The sequence below is a fragment of the Thamnophis elegans genome, chromosome Z (assembly GCF_009769535.1).
Source record: "Thamnophis elegans isolate rThaEle1 chromosome Z, rThaEle1.pri, whole genome shotgun sequence".
In the NCBI taxonomy this organism is placed as follows: Eukaryota; Metazoa; Chordata; class Lepidosauria; order Squamata; family Colubridae; genus Thamnophis; species Thamnophis elegans.
Window position 1 is genome coordinate 93,908,578 of NC_045558.1, and position 20,731 is coordinate 93,929,308.

Here is a 20,731-nt window from a genome sequence, read left to right on the forward strand (position 1 = left end):
AAGAAAGGGAGAGAATGTGACAAGGACCACACCAGCCTCTTCAAATCCTCTCTCTTGTATTTTGCAACCTTGGCTATAAATAGGGGCTCTTCAATCAGCAGACTTGATTGCTTTACCTGTAATTGTGTCCTCCTTATCCTGCTGCTGTGGTATCTTTTTAAATGCGAGGAAGAGACTGTGTGGCGTATATGTGTGGGAATAGGGGAGGTGTATTCAACTAGACTGGGCTTCTAAAAAAGATAATTACAGAATGCAATTGATGGGCTTGAACACCAGGTGACTCAGCCAAGACAATGTCCAGACCTCTTGTATCTGAAGTGGATACACTATACTTAATATTTGCTAATAGCTGTACTCTACAGCTAATAGCTGTACTTTTCAGAGACTCTTCTCTGCTATATATAAAGTTGGACTCCCACTCCACAAGTACCTTTAGAGATCAAATATTTCTACTTTAATGTATTTTTAATATATTTGTAACCTACTTTAAACATCTCTGGAAAAATGGTGTGGGAAGTAATATTTGGAATTAAAACCAGGAATATGAGTCCTTTGCCTTCTAAATCATCTCTATTTTATTTTGATTACTAGTAGTTTTCTAAAAACTTAAATGCTGATCTATGTCTGCTCATTTTAAATCAGATTACATGACATTCATATATAAGAAATATCAAAGGAATTGAGTTTTTCACTTTGGGCTGAATCAGCCTATGTGTTGAACCCATATATATGGAGAAGAAGTAGACAAACATTTCTGTAATTTTATTTTGCAAGATCACTTACTTTTCCAGTACTTCTGCCTAGTCAAGAATTTTTATGTGTAGAAGGTAATGATGTGGAAAACAGGCTTCCCAAAGCACAGATAATCTGGAATTGCATATGTATATCTTCAAAATGAGGGGGATGAGAACCATAGCCTCAACTCTTCCATGAACAGAAATATTTGCTATCTCATAAAATAGATTGTATACAGTGAGATTGTTCACTGTGAAACAGCAAATGATACAGAATGGACTAATGAGGTTAGGAGATTCAAAATTTGTTCTAAAACAGAGCAATACAGAAATAAGCATGCTTATTATACAATTTGTATAGCAGCGAAAAGCATGCTAGATTCATAGCAATCTGATCTACTATTACATTAAACTTTAGAGCTTTACAAATCAGAACAAAATGTGGCAACCAAACATTATTTTCTAAAGTTCTCATTATGATAGGACAGTAGTATGAGCCAACATAGATATTCTCCAAAGATGAGAAGGTTTAAAAGAACAATCTGACACAAAAACATTTAGTACTGACAACATATATTCCTTCCTATCCCTGTATCTAGAAATAAATACTTAGTCAGCACAATACAAAAATCTGTTTTGGTGATGGATTTCAGATGTTTTGTAGAGAGAGAGAGAGTCTGAATATCTTTATCTGTAACCACGCAATGAATGAAAATGTGAGTTAATATTTCCTTGGCTATCAGATATTTTATAAGCAAGAATTTCACAAAAGAATAGTGAGTCATTTTTTAAAATTATATAATTAGTATATGCTCTTCTTTCTGGCTCAGTTTTATGTTAATTGATTACCTGGTTTGTGCCTGGAACCTTAAGCACATTAACCAGGAAAGGGAACACACTGATGACAAGGGGAAACCAAAGAACTTAGTTAGGAAGTTTGTTTTCTTGCTTGCTGCAGAGGAAGTGAAGACTTTTGTTCCAAATTCCCCCTTGAAGAACTGCTGCTGTTTATTTAGCCTGAAATATTTTTCTTCATTTTTTAAAAAAAACACATTTATTATGGACAAAAAGGTAAGTGGGGGGGGGGAAGCAAATATTAAAAAAGAAAGGTTCACTTCAAACTATTGTAGGATTGATGGGGAAAAAGAAAGTTGATTATTGATATAGATCAGTGGTTCCCAAACTTTTTCAATCCATCGCCCCCTTGGTGCTACAAACTGATCCTCAGTGCCCCCCACCCAGTGGAATTCATTTTTTTTCAGTACCAGTTCCGTGGGTGTGGCTTGGTGAGCATGGCTGGGGGGGGGGTCATGTGCCTCGCCGGTTTGCATGACGGAAGGAAGATAATAACAGTAAAATTCAAAATTGTAACAATTAATTGCACATTTATTCAAAATCCAATTTAAAAACCTTTTTAGTTAATGTTAATTGAACAAAATTGTTGAACATGATCCAGTGATACCAGGTTTTCAAAGTCTGAAAACCATTTATTTAGTCATTTATCAAGAGCCTTAATAACTAGTAACTTAGTAAACTCAGTAAAATTTAGTAACTACTTCACTGTTCAGTAAATTCTTAATGTGATGGATGGGCTTGATGAAGTGATACCAGTTTCCCAATGTCTGGTTTTAAGTCACTTAGCAGGAGTCTTAAATCACCACGTTTAGTAATCTGGAGTCGATTTCTTCACTTGAAGAGAAGTTGGATGACCACACTGAAGCCACGTTCCACCAAGTATGAAATGCAACAAGAAGCTTCTTAACCACTTCCATAGTGCAGGATAGCAATTTGAAATTTCTTTCTGTAACCAAAACTCTTGGTACAATTTCTTACACTTTGGCTTCAGCTCAATGTCATTTTGCAGCTCTATGAGTTGTTCCTCCACTACCTCAACTTCCTCAGTATCTGAAAATGGATTTATCTGGAATTTCCATCAAAAGAAGATCCTGATATAGCTAGAATAGAAGCAAAGGAAGACTCACCGGGCAGATATCTGCTGGGCTGTGTGGTTGAGATAAGCGAGGGAACAAGGGAGCAGCAGCAGGCGAGGTACAAAAAGCAGTGAGTGGGAAGGGCAGGAGGTGAGGGTGGAGCCAGTCAGTGGAATTGGAATTGGAAAGTTTATTTATAGGCCGCCCTTTTCCCTGGGGGGGACTCAGGGCGGCTTACAATTCATGGGGAGGAGAATACAAACAGTGAGACATAAAACAATACATAATTAAAAATAGAACACAACATTCATCATTCGGGTGGGGACGGATTACAATCTAACCCCAGGCCTGACGGGATAGCCAGATCTTAAGGGCTGTGTGGAAGGTCTGGAGGGTGGTGAGGGTACGGATCTCCACGGGGAGATCGTTCCAAAGGGTCGGAGCTACTACCGAGAAGGCTCTCCTCCGCGTAGTCGCCAGTCGACACTGACTGGCAGATGGGATTCGGAGGAGGCCTAATCTGTGTGATCTAATTGGTCGCAAGGAGGTGATTGGCAGGAGGCGGTCTCTCAAGTACCCAGATCCACTACCATGAAGGGCTTTATAGGTGGTAAGTGGCACCTTGAAGCGCACCCGGAGATCAACAGGTAGCCAGCGCAGCTCGCGGAGGATAGGTGTTATGTGGGTGAACCGAGGTGCACCCACAATCGCTCACGCGGCCGCATTCTGGACTAGCTGAAGTCGCCGGATGCTCTTCAAGGGCAGCCCCATGTAGAGCACGTTGCAGTATTCCAGCCTTGAGGTCACAAGGGCACAAGAATGCAGTGGTGCATTCACCCCTGCTGAAAGTGCTCAGCTGACTAGCGGCCAACAGAGCCCCAGGCAGAATTGCATACTGCGAGGGGTCCACTTCCAGCATACCTCTGCCACCCCCCTTGCCTCTTAGCGCCCCCCTGCCGCCATCCCTTGCCTCTTAGTGCCCCCTTGCCACCCCCCTCGCCTCTTAGCGCCCCCCCCAAGTCATCCCACCCACTTTGGGAACCACTGATATAGATTAATGACAGGAAACTCCTTGTGGACTTTTTAAAACTTTAAATGATTTTGTGGCATTTGATTTTGATGATAGAATACTTGTCACACATGAATAAACTAATGATGTACAGACAGGGAAATGGAACCCAGATGAAGGAGTGTGTCTAATGTTTTAACTATCTTACAGATATAAATAAGTGTTTTTGTACAATTTACTGAAAGTCATATCTCAATACACTTAATATAAATGGCCCTGTATAATACTGACTTGAAAAATATATTTAATATCATTTATCAGGTAAAAAAGAAAATTATTTTAAACAGATTTTCACAAAATCACCATGGATTATACTTATTTTGACAATTTCTCCTTACTCTAGAAAATGAATGAGTTCATACTGAGGCTCATTAAATTTTACTGCTGCTTGGAATGGCTCAGTGCTCAAACTCCAAATACAAAAAAAATGGAGCTGCTAGTTCAGTTTTTACTTAAGGGAAATGGGACGAGCCAAAATGAATATTCTTATTTGCCTTAAAACAGACTGCAAGGAGACAGTTTAAAAACAAGGATGGACAGTGAACCTGAATTTTTCTTTTGATTTGGCTGGTAACTCAGGTAGTCATCTTGAAAAAGGATATTTTAACTTTATAAGAAGTAGTACTCATAACTAGTAAGGGAAATATTTATTATTTTTTAATAATGGTTTCCTTCCCTTCAAACCAACAGTTTCACTTTAATACTATCTAATAAAGTTGTTAACATTTTGAATCAAACATTTCTTTTTCCAGAAAATTTATTATAAAAGTTGAATTCCGTGGGACTTGCTTCTTAGCAAGTATACACTTTGCAATGAAATTCAGCCTAAGAATTCTTCCAAAGATATTGTTCCTGCAACATTGTAGACATTTCTTAGACAGAAATAAGCATCTCACTGACAAAACTGTAGTTTTTCCTACATAGCACAAGTATGCTATCCTTACAATCTTTTAAGAGTAATAGCAGTTTTAATATTTGAGAGTAAAAAAAAAAACATTAAGGGAATAATTTGTTAGAGAATTTGAGCACAGTCTGTATACTTTGTGTATATGTACTTTAAATTTACAGGAGATGCTGATTTTTGCGAGCAGAGAAATTTATATATAAATCTCTAGGAAGTTACTAGCTTTTTAAAAATATTTTTGGATACATAGGTATGGGTCAGGAGTGGTAGTCTTAAATGGCCCAGAATTTCCTCTAATAGCAGATGATTCATCATGTTCCTATGATGAATCAATAAGCCTATAATATTATCAATAAATGCTTGTTGCTATATATTATGTTCAGTTGCATAGGAAATTGTGGAATGAGGAACTGAAAGATCCAATACAAGAATATCAATGGAAAACTATTTGGCAAGTTTCTAGAGTAGAAACATAAATTGAACTCTTATGGCTGGCTTCGGAAGAAATTGGTAGATTCATCTCATTACTCCCTCGACACCCAAAGCAGTAAAAGAGGAAGTAAAGAAGAAGAAGAAGACTTCATTACTACAGTGTAGAAATGAATGCAGGAGAAGGTAAGCAAATAACCCAAAGTTGGAAGACAAGACAATGTTTCGAGGCATACCCTTACCAATGAAGTCAGTTTGGCCCAGTGGTGGGTTTCAATTTTTTTACTACCTATTCTGTGGGTGTGGCCTATTTTGTGGGCATAGCTGGGTGGTCATGTGATCAGGTGGGCGTGGCCAACTTGTAAAATGTGATGAAACTCATTTAACACCGCTCTTGCTTAGCAACCAAAATTTTGGGCTCAATTGTGATCAAAGGTTTTCCTGTGGTTTCGGTGGGAGGGGCTACAACAGGGCTTGTTACAGCCTGATTGGTTCAGAGACTGAGGGATTTTTCTTAAGTATCCTCCTTTCCCTCTTGGCTCCCAGTTTCCCTCAGTCTTTGGCCCAAACACTAGCTGTGACTCCAGTGAGGTACTATATTAACTTGTGATAAAGATTCGATTAATTGGATATTCTAAAATTACTTCTAAACAAATTGCCATCAGAGAGAGGCCCCAGTCTCACGAAAGAGAGCAGGGGGCTTCGCCTCCGGCTCTGCGGCAACCTGTGAGCTTCCTGCTTCTTCTGAGTGCAGCGGAGGCCGTTTTCGCTAATGATCACCCGATTCTTCACCCACGAGGCGCAGTGGCCATTTTTGGTGCAACCTCGTGGGCGGCGGCCTCTTGCCGCATTTCCAGCAGTGGCCGAATTGAAAGTTACTTGGAAGCCCGCAGGGGACAAGGCGCGCCAGGCTTCACAAAACAACTGTAGCTAAGCCAGAGATCGAGGCCGGCAGGCACCCACAGCCACCCTCAGGCACGTGAATGGGGCATGGCCTCCACAGTTCCAGATCTACAGACCCAAGGAGATCTAGTGGAGGAGGACCAGGGCAGACTTAGACCCAGGGCAGCGGCCTACAGTCGACCAGCACCCTTCCAGAGCTGCTGCTAGGGATGAATCCCGAAGACAAAAAGCCCTGGAAAAACAGGTGGCTAGGGCAGAAAGACTGACACAGGTGACTAGGCCTGACTCTCCCAGCAGATCTAGATCTCCGATTCGGCCCCGTTCTCAAACATCTGGATCGCCCCCTCGGGGCCTCAGTCCTTCCTCCCCCTCTATTTCTCCTGCAAGGTCCCGCAGGGAGGTGGCCTCTCCTTCTCCCCCCATCTCACTTAGAGCCTATAGGGAAAGGGTGCAAGACCCGGGAGAAGGGGCATCCCGGGACTACCTACTGGCAGCCCAACTTGCCCCCTGAGGGCCTTCATCACGGGGCCCTTCCAAGGAGAATTTAGAGGATTTAGACCAGTTGCCAGATAGCATTAGGAGACTCATCTCCGCAGCTATATCTAGGGGTATTTCCTCGGGCCTAGCCCAAAGGGACAGTTCTTCCCAAAGGGTGCCCAGACCACCGGCGGTCTCCCTCTTCCTCCAGAGGACACGACAATCCTAGGCCTCCTTCCCCCTGAGTGGTCAGTGACAATTCCATCTTGGGGGAGGTCACACACCCAGACTTGGGGTTTTCAGAGGATAAAGACTCCGTTCCTCCAGAGGCCCCAGCATTTCTGGGGCTTTTTCCTCCCCCTGCTTTCAAGTCTATGTTACACAAGGCCAAAAAAGACTACTCAGATTGGGGCTCCACCAGTGTCCCAGCACAGGGCTCCCAACTTGGCATGTTTATAAATCCCATCACAGATAAAGAGGAGGTCCCAGCCCCTCCCCTTTTCCTGGAAGTGGTACAGAATCAGTGGGCGAGGCCTTCTTCCTTGCCCAATCCCAGAAGCAGTAATAAGGGTTATTACAATATGGAGCAAATCATCTTGGGTGACATGGCCGACAAGCTGAAGCCAGAGGACAAGCGTGTGGAGCTTACCCTTCATAAGAACCTCAACGCTTCTGCCTGGGCCATTAAGGTCGCCGCGGCAGCATCCTATTTCAACCGCACAATGGTCATGTGGCTCCGGCAGCTACAGGATCCCGATCCAAGATGAGTGTCTTCACCAAGACCTCACTAAGATCATTTCAGCTACCCAGTTTTTGGCAGACGCCACCTTGGATTCCATTAAATTTGTGTCCAGAGCTCTATCTACCTCTGTGACTGCAAGCAGACTTCTGTAGCTCCGTAATTGGCAAATGGACAACAAGTCCAAATGTCAGCTTCTGCTTTGCTACTGCTTCAGCTGCCATGAAATGGGAGGGGGGGCGTGTATGTGGGAGGGTTTTAATTGATGTGCTGGAGGTCTGCTGCAGGAATGTTCTAGGATGTTCCAGTCGTTGGGGTTTACGCATGCGTATGTGTTTCCCGCCTGCATCAACGGCCTTCACATTCCATCTTGGCCTGTCTTTTTGAAGTTATCTCACACCTGACATTTGAAGGACTTATGATTGGACTGGAGCTTTGATCCTAAGGGGGGGGACGGGCTTTGCCATATATCAATTGCTTTCGCGCCATATTATTCAGATCTTGCTTCACTACTGCTCGCTTACCATTTATAATTAGTAAAAGTACTTTGGATTTCCAACCCATGGAGTCTCTTGGTCTTCTTTCCTAATTATGGAATGGAGTGGGGCGTGACAAGAAGCAAGATCTGAATAATATCCCTTTCCAGGAGATTTACGTCTACCGAGAAGGGACATAATGTCTTCTCCGACCAGAGAAGAGGAAGGCGCCGTTGGAGGGACGGATTCCAGTGAACTGGGACCTCCCGACCTTTCTTTACACCAGCCCAGCCCGTCTGACCGACCTCTGCACGAAGATTTATGTCAACTACAAATTTCCAATCAGCCTGAGCCTTCCCCCCTACCCCGTTGGTCAACTTCAGTGGGGCAAAGAGAAATAGAGACAAGCTGGAATGCTGGACTCACCCAGAGACCGCCTCAACAAACTTCGCTGGAGACAGGGGCCGTGAGGAAACCTCAGGCGGGTGAATTCCCTGACTATTGGAGCCAAAGAGGCGATGAAGCTGAATGGAGAAATTATCAACACCAGGGCCCCGTGAGAAAACCACAGCGGAGTGAGTTACCTGATTATTGGGGTCAAACATTTTTGGAGGACAGGAGGGGGGAGGAGGAAAGAGACTGGAGAAGTTGGCAACGTCACCCACGCCAGGATTCTCCCCCACCCCTCCCTCGGCCTGTCTCACCCCCTGCGGCTAGAGGTTTTGCTGATCAAAGGGGACCTCCCCCCCAGGCCCCCCCTCGACGACATCGGATGGCTAAAATTCCTCCCTTGCCTGTGCGTTTTAATGGTGCTTCAGCCACCCTTCCCTCCTTTCTTATGCAAGTCTTTAACTACATGGAAATATATGGGCGGGACTTTGAATCTGACACTTTAAGGGTCAGAATGGTTCTTTTATCCTTGGACGGTGAAGCGGCTACGTGGTCAACTGCTTTGCATATGTCTGGTTCTCCCCTCTTGGGGAATTTCAACCGTTTTATGGCGGCTTTCCGCCAACGTTTTGATGACCCGTTAACTGAGAAGCGGAACAAATTAAAGTTTTTAACCTTTGACCAAGACGATAGACCAGTCGCCCAATACATCCAGGAATTTCAATGTCTGTCTCAGTACATGAGAGGCTGGGGGGAGGATGCACTTCTGGACAGATTTGCTGAAGGCTTAAACGCTGACATTTATCAACAATGTGTCAATCGTAACCTGCCGAGGCGTTTAATCACTTGGTTTGAACATGCTGCTGACGCTGAGCTTGACTTAATTCGTCTGCGTTATGCCACTGAGGAAAGAAGGAAGCGAAAAGAAAGAGCTGCCAAGTCCCTCCCCCCTCCTACTACTCAAGCGCTTTCCAGACGCCGAGGCGACGCGAGGGAGCCCCCTTCTGGCTCCTCCAGACCTTTAACATGTTTTCGCTGTGGGAAGCTTGGGCATACGGCCCCCCTCTGTCGGGCGAAATCACCCCTCTCTGCCCAACCCCCTCCCAGACGTGAGGAGAAACCTGCCAGAGGCTCTGAAAAGAAAAAGAAGGAAACGGCTTTCGCTGGGGAAACCAACCCCCCTCCTCTTCCCCAACCTTTGACGGATGACGCGGATGCTAACTCCTCTTCTTCTGATGACTCAGATGACGACACTTCACCTCACTGGGTGAGTTCAAACAAGGGGCCCCTTCTACTCCCTATTGAATTAAAAGTTCCTCCTGAGGGGACACCTGCCACCCTCCTAGCATTACTGGATTCCGGCTGTTCCCGGTCCATGATCAACCCAGCCATGGTTGAGAAATTAGGCCTCAAATTGCGCACTTTGAAAACCCCTATTGTTTTTTGCCAGATAGACGGATCGGTTGCGGGGGGGGGGCCGCCCATTTTTTTACTGAGCCTTTGGAAATGAAAATGGGTACCCACACTGAATTAATCTCTTTTGTGGTCGCACCTGGCATGGACAGGCCACTTATTTTGGGCATCCCGTGGCTCCGGAAGTGGAACCCTCACATAAATTGGCGGACAGGCCGCTTGCGTATTCGCTCCAAAGTTCCTCCAGTGGGGGAGGGCTCTCCAAACCAACCTGACGTCACTAACGTTCCTGAAGTAGCCGCTAGGGGGCAGGAGAGGATTGCAGGAGAGGAGAAAATTCCGAAGGAATATTTGGATCTTAAGGAAGTCTTCAGCGAGCAATCTTCGGACATTCTGCCCCCCCACAGGCCTACTGATTGCTCCATTGACATTTTGCCCGGGGTCAAACTCCCAAAACCCCGCATTTACTCCATGTCACCCAGGGAAATGGAGGAGATGCGTTCTTTCATTGACAAAAATTTGAAACGTGGTTTCATTGAACCGGCCCGACCCAAGGTGGCGGCCCCTGTGCTGTTTCGTGAGAAGAAAGATGGGTCTCTTCGTTTATGTTGTGACTTTAGGAACCTTAACGCCATATGTTCTCAGAACCTCTACCCACTCCCATTGATGAAGGACTTATTGGCGCAACTGGGGAAGGGCCGCATCTTCACAAAATTGGACCTGCGTGAAGCGTACTATAGGGTTCGCATTAAGGAGGGGGACGAATGGAAGACCGCCTTTAACTGCCCTCTTGGTTGTTTCCAGTTCCGGGTCATGCCTTTTGGCCTACAGGGGGCTCCTGCTGTATTCATGCAGTTTATTAATGAGATCCTACACGATCATCTCTATAAGGGCGTTATCGTATATCTGGACGATATCCTCATTTATACCCACTCTCACGACCACCACGTCAATCTAGTGCGCACTGTTTTGAAAAAACTCCGTGCAGCCAACTTGTATGCCAAATTGTCTAAGTGTGAGTTTCACCAAACTACTATTGACTATCTGGGCTACCGTATCTCCCCTCATGGAGTTGAAATGGACCCTGAGAAGGTAAAGGCCGTCACTGAATGGGACGCTCCCAAAACTCGTAAACAACTGCAACAATTTTTGGGTTTCGCTAATTTCTACCGTCAATTTATTCCCTCTTTTGCCGACATTGCTCTCCCTATTACTAATTTGCTCAAAACTAAAGGCGACCCAAAACCTAAACCCAGTAAGCCTTTGGACTGGACCATGGAATGCCAGGCGGCGTTCGAAAAGCTTAAACGCCTTTTTGCCGCTGAACCAGTTCTTAAACATCCTGACCTCAACCAACCCTTCGTTGTCCAAGCTGATGCCAGTGATGTCGCAGTTGGGGCTGTTCTGCTGCAAGCCAATGACCAGGGTACCTTACAGCCTTGCGCGTACACCTCACGTAAACTCACTGACACGGAACGACGCTGGGCGGTCTGGGAGAAAGAGGCGTTTGCAGTTCGTTGGGCCCTCGCTACTTGGCGCCACTTCCTTGAAGGCTCTAAACACCCTTTTGAGGTGTGGACTGACCACAAAAATTTGGAGGCGTTGCGCACGCCTCGCCGTCTCTCCCCAAAGCAGATGCGTTGGGCCCAATATTTTAACCGTTTCAATTTCACTCTAAAGTATATCCCGGGTGGAAAGAATTTCATGGCCGATGCTTTGTCCCGGTTACCTCAGTATAATTGTTCCAAGCTAAGTATCGTCCAACCGCTCTTGGCGGCTCCGGTGCTCACACGTCACCAGACCAAGGCCCAAAAGGACGTACCTCACGACCTGCTTTCTGACCTCAAAGCAGCTCTCCCGCAGGACGACTGGTTCCTGAACCATCGGGACGAATGCACCATGAGAGACGATCTACCGTGGATTGGAGCTAAATTATACATCCCCGCTTCCTTACGTCTTGTGGTCCTTCGTCGCGCTCATGACTCCAGGATGGCGGGTCATTTTGGATTCGTGAAAACTTTGCACCTCGTGAAGAGACAATTCTGGTGGCCCTCTTTAAAAAAGGACATTGAACTTTATGTCTCCAGTTGCCCGGTTTGCGCTACCGCCAAAAAACCTCCGGGGAAACCACACGGCCTTCTACAGTCCGTCGCCCGCCCCATTGCCCCGTGGAAGGAAATTTCTATGGACTTTATTGTGGACCTTCCCGAGAGCCAGGGGCACACGGTTATCTGGGTGGTTACTGATTTGTTCTCCAAGCAGGTTCACTTCGTGCCGTGCCACAAGATTCCTTCCGCCAAGGCCTTGGCTAAGCTCTTCCTTTCCCACATATACCGCTTGCATGGCGTTCCCGACCGTATTATCTCCGATCGTGGAGTCCAATTCACATCCAAGTTTTGGAAGGAGTTCCTCACGCGTATTGGCTCCGCCCAGGGCCTTAGCTCCGCCTACCATCCTCAGACTAATGGCGGCTGTGAACGTACTAATTCCGTCCTTGAACAATATTTACGTTGTTTCATCAATTATCAACAGGACGATTGGGTGGACTTGTTACCACACGCTGAAGTGGCCTATAACAATTCGGTTCACTCCAGCACTGGGTTCACCCCTTTCAGGGTCGTTTATGGCCATGATTTTGTTCCTATCCCCGAACTGCCTACGGCCCAGCCTCAGGTTCCTTCCGTGGCGGACTGGAGTGAACGTCTCAGTCGCCTTTGGCCCCTCACTCGTTCCACCTTGGACGCAGCCCACAAGGCTCATAAGAAGCAGGCTGATAGGAAACGCTCTCAGCCTTATGAGTACCACGTTGGTGATTTAGTGTATTTGTCCACGAAATTCTTGCATACCACTCAAAAGTCTAAGAAATTGGGTCCCAAGTATGTTGGCCCTTTCCCGATTTTGAAAATTATCAATCCTGTTTCGGTTCGTTTGCAATTGCCCAAACATCTTAACCGCATCCATCCGGTATTCCATATCAACCTCATCAAGCCAGTTCGGGTATCTGACCTGCGCCCCGCAGATGACCCTCCGCCTGCTCCGTTGCTTGTTGATGGGGAACGTCATTTTGAAGTCCGGGACATTCTGGATTCCCGCAGGCACCGCAATCGCATCCAATACCTTGTGGCTTGGAAACATTTTCCCCCCTCCCACACGGAATGGGTTGATAAGTCCCACGTTCGTGCTCCCCGCTTGCTTCGGAAATTTTATGCTGCTTATCCCGACAAGCCTTGACTTTTCTCCTTTCCCTCTCTTGTTTGTTTGTTGTTTGTCTGTTTTGTTCTGTGTTGTCTGTTTTGTTTATTTTTTCTTTCAGGCTTGACAGCCTTTTTTCCGGGGGACGGCCGGATGTCAGCTTCTGCTTTGCTACTGCTTCAGCTGCCATGAAACGGGAGGGGGGGGCGTGTATGTGGGAGGGTTTTAATTGATGTGCTGGAGGTCTGCTGCAGGAATGTTCTAGGATGTTCCAGTCGTTGGGGTTTACGCATGCGTACGTGTTTCCCGCCTGCATCAACAGCCTTCACATTCCATCTTGGCCTGTCTTTTTGAAGTTATCTCACACCTGACATTTGAAGGACTTATGATTGGACTGGAGCTTTGATCCTAAGGGGGGGGACGGGCTTTGCCATATATCAATTGCTTTCGCGCCATATTATTCAGATCTTGCTTCACTACTGCTCGCTTACCATTTATAATTAGTAAAAGTACTTTGGATTTCCAACCCATGGAGTCTCTTGGTCTTCTTTCCTAATTATGGAATGGAGTGGGGCGTGACACCAAATGGAACCTGGCAGCAGCCACTTTCTCCAGCCCTACCCTTTTTGGAGCCTCCCTTGATCCCATCCTTGTGGAGAACAAGGATAAAAAGAAGGTCCTACCTTCAAATTCTAAGAAGCCAGACAATCATCCATCTTCATACAATAGGCCTTCATCCTTCAGGCCTCCTGACCAGGACTACCGTCAGCAGCGGTATGCCCCCTACAGGTATGATAGACAGAGTCAGTGGCCATTCTACCAGGATAGGAATAGGTTTCAAAGTCAATCCAAACGGCCCTTTCGCAGATGGGGTGGCCGTCCCTTCCGCAGGGGGAAATGACTCCAACCCGAGTCTACCCATAGGCAGCTGCCTGGCATCCTTTGCGGACCAGTGGGATCAGATAACATCAGATGCCTGGGTCAGGTCGACGGTCAGGGAGGGTCTCCGTCTGGAGTTCCTCTTCCCCCCGAATGCTCTTCAGGACTTCCCCCCCCTCCAGGGACCCAGAAAGGCGCCACCTAATGCTCCTGGCAATCCAGCATCGGCTGACATTCAGGTGGTTAAGCCGGTCCCTCCAGAGGAGTATGGGCAAGGCGTGTACTCAAACCTCTGTCGTTCCGAAGAGCTCCGGGGGATGGAGAGTGATCCTGGACTTGAAGTGTCTAAATTCATTCCTGGTCTACCGGCGCTTCAAGATGTCTTCTCTCAAGTTCATATTACTGGGGATCAGACAGGGAGACTTCATGGCGTCAATAGACTTAACAGAGGCATACTTACACATTCCGATTCGGCCAACCCACCGCAAATTCCTCCGTTTTCCCACAGGGTCATCATTTTCAGTACAGGGCACTTCCATTTGGCCTGGCCTCTGCTCCCCGCATGTTCATGAAAGACCTGGTGGCGATGGCAGCTCACTTGCGCTCCTGGCCGGTGAGACTCCATTGTTACCTCGACCACATGCTCACCATCCGGATGCTACAGTCCCTGGGATTTTCCATCAACTTCCCCAAGAGCCATCTCTCCCCATCAACAAAAATCCTACACTTAGGCACAGTGACAGACTCAAGAACAGGGCTAGTTCGTCTTTCACTAGAACGTCTGACAAGTCTCCAAACCTTGGCATGGCACGTCCGCGCAAGTTGGTCAGCTTCCATCCTGACCTTGGCACGATTACTGGGCAAGATAGTGTTGTGCATAGGGATCGTCCCGTAGGCCCACCTACACTCCATAATACTTCAGTGGATGCTCATTCCATCCCAGCAACAGCGGATGAGCAACTCCCCGTGTACCATTCATCTACCACCGGGCCTCCGCTGGTCCCTGAGGTGGTGGTTGTCCCCGTCATTGAACCGCGGAATCGAATTCTGGGAACCGGATCACATCTCCATCACGATGGACGCCAGCCTCTTTGTCTGGGGAGCAGTGATACAGACCAGCCTGGAGCAGGGGCGATGGTCAAAGTCTGACCTGCTCCACAACAATTGGCTGGAGCTGAAGGCGGCCTGCCTAGCTCTTCTTCACTTTCGAGACTTGATAGCCATTCAACATGTACTCCTCCTGACAGACAATGTTGCACCAAAAGCTCACATAAATTGTCAAGGGGGGACCCGATCCCAAAGCCTGTGGCAAGAAGCTCGGTCTATGGGCAGAGAAGAACTTGGCATCTATCGTATCAGAACACATCTCGGGCATTGCCAATCACCAAGCCAACTGGTTGAGCCAGATGACAGTGGATCATGGCGAATGGCAGCTGGCTCCAGAGATATTTCACAGGATCTGCCTCCGTTTCGGCGATCCACTGGTAGACTTGTTCGAGCAATGCCCAACTTCCCTGATTCTTTTCCTGCTTTCCTGCACGCAATGCGGAGGGCATGGACGCTCTCAGGAGCCCGTGTCCCCCCAGCCTTCTGTATGCCTTTCCTCCCCTTCCTCTCATCCAGGGAACCCTGAGGAAAATAGTGTTGGAAGGAGCCCATATCATCCTGGTGACCCCGTTTTGCTGAGGAAACCTTGGTTCGCGGACCTTGTCCAACTGTCCATATCCCCACCCTGGAGGATTCCCCAGGAGGAGGTCGCCCTGTGCCAGGGAGTCCTGATTCACCCACAGCCCCAGTGGCTCCAGCTGGCTGCCTGGCACTTGAGCGGTGCCTTCTGAGGCATGCTAGCCTGTCTTCCAAGGTTATCTCCACTATTGAGGCTGCCAGGTGTCCTTCTACCACTCGAATTTATAATTCGACATGGTCGGCATTTGTGTCCTGGTGTGGGAGATTCCAAATCTCCCCAGCTTCTGCCTCAGTCACCTAGGTCCTCGAATTCCTGCAACACGGTCTAGACCGTGGCCTCTCCCATAACACCTTGTGGAGGCAGGCAGCTGCTCTATCTTCGATCTTAGCTGGGGAAGGTCATTGGTCATTAACCCAGTCACCATTGGTGAAACATTTCCTCAAGGGTGCGGCAAATCTGTGCCCTCCCCCAGTACACAGGTTTCCCACGTGGGATCTCTCCCTGGTTCTTGGAGCCCTTACAGGTGCCCCCCTTGAGGAGCCGTTGAGGACCATGCACCTTAGGTTCCTGACCCTGAAGGTGATTTTCCTCGTCGCCATCACTTTGGCTAGACCCATTTCCGAGTTGGGCGCTTTGTCATCCAAGGAGGATTTGTGCCAATTCCACCAAGACAGGGTTGTCCTGAGGCTAGATCCGACCTTCCTGCCAAAGGTCAACTCCCTATTCCATAGGTCATAGGAGGTCATCCTTCCTAACTTCTGCCCCTCTCCTTCCCACGAGAGGGAGGTCCTCTGACACCGCCTAGATGTCCGCCGTGCCCTACGCATTTATCTCAGGCACACATGTATCAGGCGGTCGGAGGCCCTCTTCCTGTCCTTCCAACCTAGTAGGCTAGGGTGTCTTCCGCAACCATAGGCAGGTGGGTGCAGCAGGCCATCATGGAGGCCTATCAGTCTGTTCACCAGGTTCCGCCACAGGGCATCACCGCCCAGTCGACCAGGAGTGCGGCTACCATGGTCTCCTGGGCTACCAGGGCTCTGCTGGAGGATATTTGTAGGGCGGCCACCTGGGCCTCTCCTTCCCACTTTATTCGACACTATTGCCTTGATCGTTTCGCTTCAGCGGACGCGGCCTTTGGGATGCTCCAACAGGTGGTGACACCCCCCCTTCCCCGGAGTCAATGATCCACCCTGGGACTTAGCTTGGGTATGTCCCTATTGTAGCCCCTCCCACCGAAACCACAGGAAAAAGAACATTGGTCCTTACCTGAATGTTTCTTTTCTGTGGTAGAAGTGGGAGGGGCTACTTTCCCACTCTTGGTTTGATCAGATGGGGTCGGGGTGGTCGTTGTTTTTTTCTCGGTATATGTGGTGTTATTTTCCTTACATGATGCTGTCAGCTTTTCCATTCGACCTCGTGAAACTGGGAGCTGAGAGGGAAAGGAGAATACAAGAAAAATCCCTTCCTTCCTTCCTTCCTTCCTTCCTTCCTTTTGTCTCTCTCCCCCACTTCCTTCCTTCCTTCTTTCTTGTGTCTCTCTGTCCAACTTTCTTTCTTTCTCTTTCCTTGTTTCTCTTTCTTTCTCTCTCTCTTTCTATCTTTGTCCCTCTTTTTTTCTCTCTCTCCCTTCCTTCCTTTGTTCCTTTCTCTCTCACACACACACATACCTTCCAGTTGGCAAAAATTTATGTTTTGCCAGCTGGGAGGCTGGCAAAGAAGTCTCATTTTCCCTGCTGCCCACAACTCTCGGAGAAAGGAGGCAGGGAAGCAAGCCCCAGGCAACATCTCTGCCTTTTTCCTCAAGAGCTGGCTTCCAGAATGGCCAGCCTTTCCAGCCACTGCGCTCTTCACTCATCTGTGGTGGTTGTACGAGCAAATCATCTGCCTCCTCTTCTTTAGGGGTCAATGGAGGATTGGCTGTGGCAGCCCAGCCCTAGATGCCTTTCCCCAAACCCAGACAGCGCTACTCCTGCCTCCCCGGTGTCCGAGCTGCAACAAGCGAAGTGCCACTTCAGCAGCGCTTATCTCCAGCCAGGCTGCAAAGCATGCGGAGCAGAGAGCAGCCATGTTCACAGAAGCAGAGAGCAGCCACCGCCTCTGCTATCCGGTTGTTGCTGTTGGTGGTGATAGTAATAGTAGACATGGATGCATCTTCGCTGTATGTTTCACCGCACCCAGTCTCGTGGAAGGTGAAATAGGAGGCACCCCACCGGCAGAGCCTCCAGGTGGAAGGCGAGTGAAGAATGCAGTGGCGGGATAGGCTGGCCATCCCCGAAGCCAGTTCTCAAGAAAGGAGGTAGAGATGCTGCCCAGGACTTGCTTCCCTGCCACCTTCCTCTGAGAGCTGCGGGCGGCAAGTTGCCTCCCAGTGCAGGTGCCTAGGGCAGCCTTGACCTCCGCCTCCCTGCCACCTCCAGGCTCGCGCAATGTCCCCGCCAGCCCACAAACCTGGGGACGCTCCCAGTTCTGCTCTCCTTTGTGCCCCGTTGCTCGCTGCAATTGGGCTTTTTGTGGTCCCACTTTCTCTTGGCAACCTTTCCTGGCTGGGAGATACTCCATGATAGCCCTGCCACCCTGGCCGGGTGCTGGGTCTATCAGCAGCCCATGCACCACCACCATGTGACCTTTCCATTTCAGTGAGAATTTTTCTAAAACTTCTTAAATTCTCATTGAAATGGAAAGTTAAAAGAAGATTAACCATCTTTAACCATTCATAAACCATTTCTGTTTAAAAATTGGTGGCCATCCCCGGGAGTTGAGAGGGCTGAGTGTGGCTTCAGAGGCTGAAACGGAAGCTGTACCCCCCTGCCCGCCAGGAACCCCCTCCCCTTCTTGCCAGACTTTTGGAGCTTTCCATCCACCCGCTTCTGTCGCCTCAGCTGCCCAAGGTCAGCAGAATATGCCTGAGGGCGCTTCACCTCACTGTGATCCAAGGGATGTTCTTGCCTTGGTAGGACATTTTCTCCTCAAGGCCCCGCCTGCAGTGTGGGAAAGAGAGCAGCGGAGGCAAAGCAGCCTTTCTGGGCTCGTCTGAAGACGTCCGTCCTGTCCTGTCCCCCGGCTTTCTTCTCTGAGAAGCAGTTTGCAAAGTCTGGTTTTGCAAGGTGCTTGTCAAAGAGAAGGAAGCATGGGCTTCTTCCAATAGCTGAGTCCTCCACTCCGGCAAAGGAAATTGGGGGGGGGGGGAGCATGGTGCGGGCAGTGGGTCAGGCTAGGGGAGGGACTGTTCTGGAACAGACACAAAATTCTTCCAACAGGTATACACGTACCGGATTGGACCGGCTGAAACCCACCTCTGGTTTGGGCTGATCTTTGGGCATATAATAATATAAAAAAATAGCTATCAGTTTATAGCTAGTTTATAGTTACCAGAAAGATTTAAATGGATAAACTGTCTTGGCATTGATATGAAGCAAAGAAAGACAGAATCTGAAGTACAGTGTTTAGCACAATGAACAGATAATTGTTAAACTATATAATTTTTTGTTGAAATTTGAAACGCAATAGCAGGTTAAAGAATACATGGGTTAAGAACTTTGGTTATAATAAAGAGGTGATCAATATAGTGAAAAGGTTTGAATTTGCATTATGTTATGATCAAAGAGAATTTTCATAAAATTGTGAATCATGACATCAGAGAAATTATCTAAAGTATTCCAAATGTATGCTGGAAAAGCGAACAACCAGAAGGCATACTCTATCATGTTTAAATTGAGATATATAAAAAAGCTAATGTATTTTGAATTCAAATGCTCAAATTAATATAGAGAAGATTTTATTAATATTCAATTGAAGTCAAAACTTTTTCTTTTAGGACTAATAGATATTCAGAAAAGAGTCATGGGAGATTATTTCAATATATGATTGGTACAGCAAAAAAAAATTATTTATTTATAACACTCTGTATTTTTTACTTGCTTTTTGCATTCAATTAAAAAAAAGGAATAAGAGGAAAAAAGATTCCATCCATCTCCTTATCCATGTTATTAACAAAAATGTTGAGTGTACCGTAGGGCTCAATCAGTTCCTGACTTCAGTTTTAACAAGGACAGGTAAATGAGTGGAGGAAAGGAAAGTAGAATTCAATGAGCCTTACAAACCAAATCAGTCTGACATTGACACCTTCCTTTATCAGATTATTGCAATTTTGATGCAATAAATTTGATTTGAGTAAATAAATCATTTGCTGGAACTCTTCCTGATACTGTCGTTAGCGAAGTAGATAAGCATGAATTGAGTAGCATAGTAGCTACATACTGGTAGTTTACTGACTTAAAAGAATGCCATTTGCCTGATTCTTAAGATTTGAACTGAGATATGCAAATAGGTTTTTTCTGGCATTTTTCCATCAGTGTTAGTTTCAGTCCTTCCTTTTCTTCCTGTTCTTCATAAATGCTTGGTCTCATATTGAAAGTAAAGTTAGAATGCTCTTTCCTATGTTTTAGTGTCCTTGCTTGTTTCGACTGAGGAGGTGGAAATGGATTCTTTTTTCTCTCTCTCACTATTGATTCTAAACATCTTTTTTTCTGGTAGTTAGCATTCCTTACCAGGGAATCTCATTTTTAAATACAAATTACAGAACAAAAAGTTTAAAAATTAAATTAAAGCAAATCCTAAAATTAATAATTAATAAAGTAACACCCCCCCCGATGAAAGAAGACTCTGAGGCTTGATTTTCCTCCAAGTTCCATTTTATTATAGATGCCATATTGGCACATCTAGGAATAAAATGGAACTTCGAGGAAATTCAAGCTTCATAGTCTTCTTTCGTTAGGATTGTTACTTGGAACCCTGACGTCTTTTGAGGGAATGCGTTCCACAGAGCGGGAAATTCACTGTCACTAGTTGTTACTGTGCCTTCTCCATATGTTGAATTGTACAGTCCTGCAGAACTGTTATGCCTTGGTTTCTAGAATAGCGTTAATGTTGACTACAAGTATATTGGAGATGCAAGAAGCACTTTAAATATAGAATAGTTTCGAGCCATATCTCTGTCAATAAAGTCATGTTAAAATAAATATTCTAAAGTCAAATATTTTATAAGTAACTATAGTATATCTTTTTCTAATTGGCCTTAGGTAACCATGTCTGCCAAAGCAATTTCTGAACAAACAGGGAAGGAGTTTTTGTATAAATACATCTGCACCTCTTCAGCCGTCCAGAATCGCTTCAAATATGCCAAAGTAACACCTGATACTGACTGGGATCGGCTCGTCCAAGATCATCCCTGGTTATTGACTGAGGTGAGAAAACAAAACTGTGTCTTGTAACGTCCTGGAGCTATCTCAGATTCCTATAAAAGTACTAAACACTTCCTTTCTTTAACATTTTTAACTTGGAAGGCTAGCAACAGCAGTCTGTAATCTCAACATTTTCAAAATAAGAAAAATAAATATAAATCCTAGAAAAGTCTTTGTCTGGGTATTCGGCTAATAATCAGCAACGCAAGACTTTAGATACCATCATTGAATTTCCAGTTCCTAGGCCAAGCTAGGTAGAGTGAAAGAC

The 20,731-nt window shown here is 46.5% G+C and overlaps 1 protein-coding gene across 3 annotated transcripts in view; it reads left to right on the top strand.

Annotated features, from left to right (window-relative positions):
- The window catches only part of ACLY (ATP citrate lyase), a 79,747-nt gene that overhangs the window by 14,977 nt on the left and 44,039 nt on the right, over window positions 1-20,731 (top strand). For 2 of the 3 annotated variants that reach the window (XM_032235381.1, XM_032235384.1), the window contains exons 2-3: window positions 5,022-5,253; window positions 20,302-20,466. In XM_032235381.1, the coding sequence (XP_032091272.1) occupies window positions 5,242-5,253; window positions 20,302-20,466 (177 nt within the window). In that variant the 5' untranslated portion in view covers window positions 5,022-5,241. The remainder of the gene's footprint in view (window positions 1-5,021; window positions 5,254-20,301; window positions 20,467-20,731) is intronic. The other variant, XM_032235382.1, reaches the window with a different exon arrangement.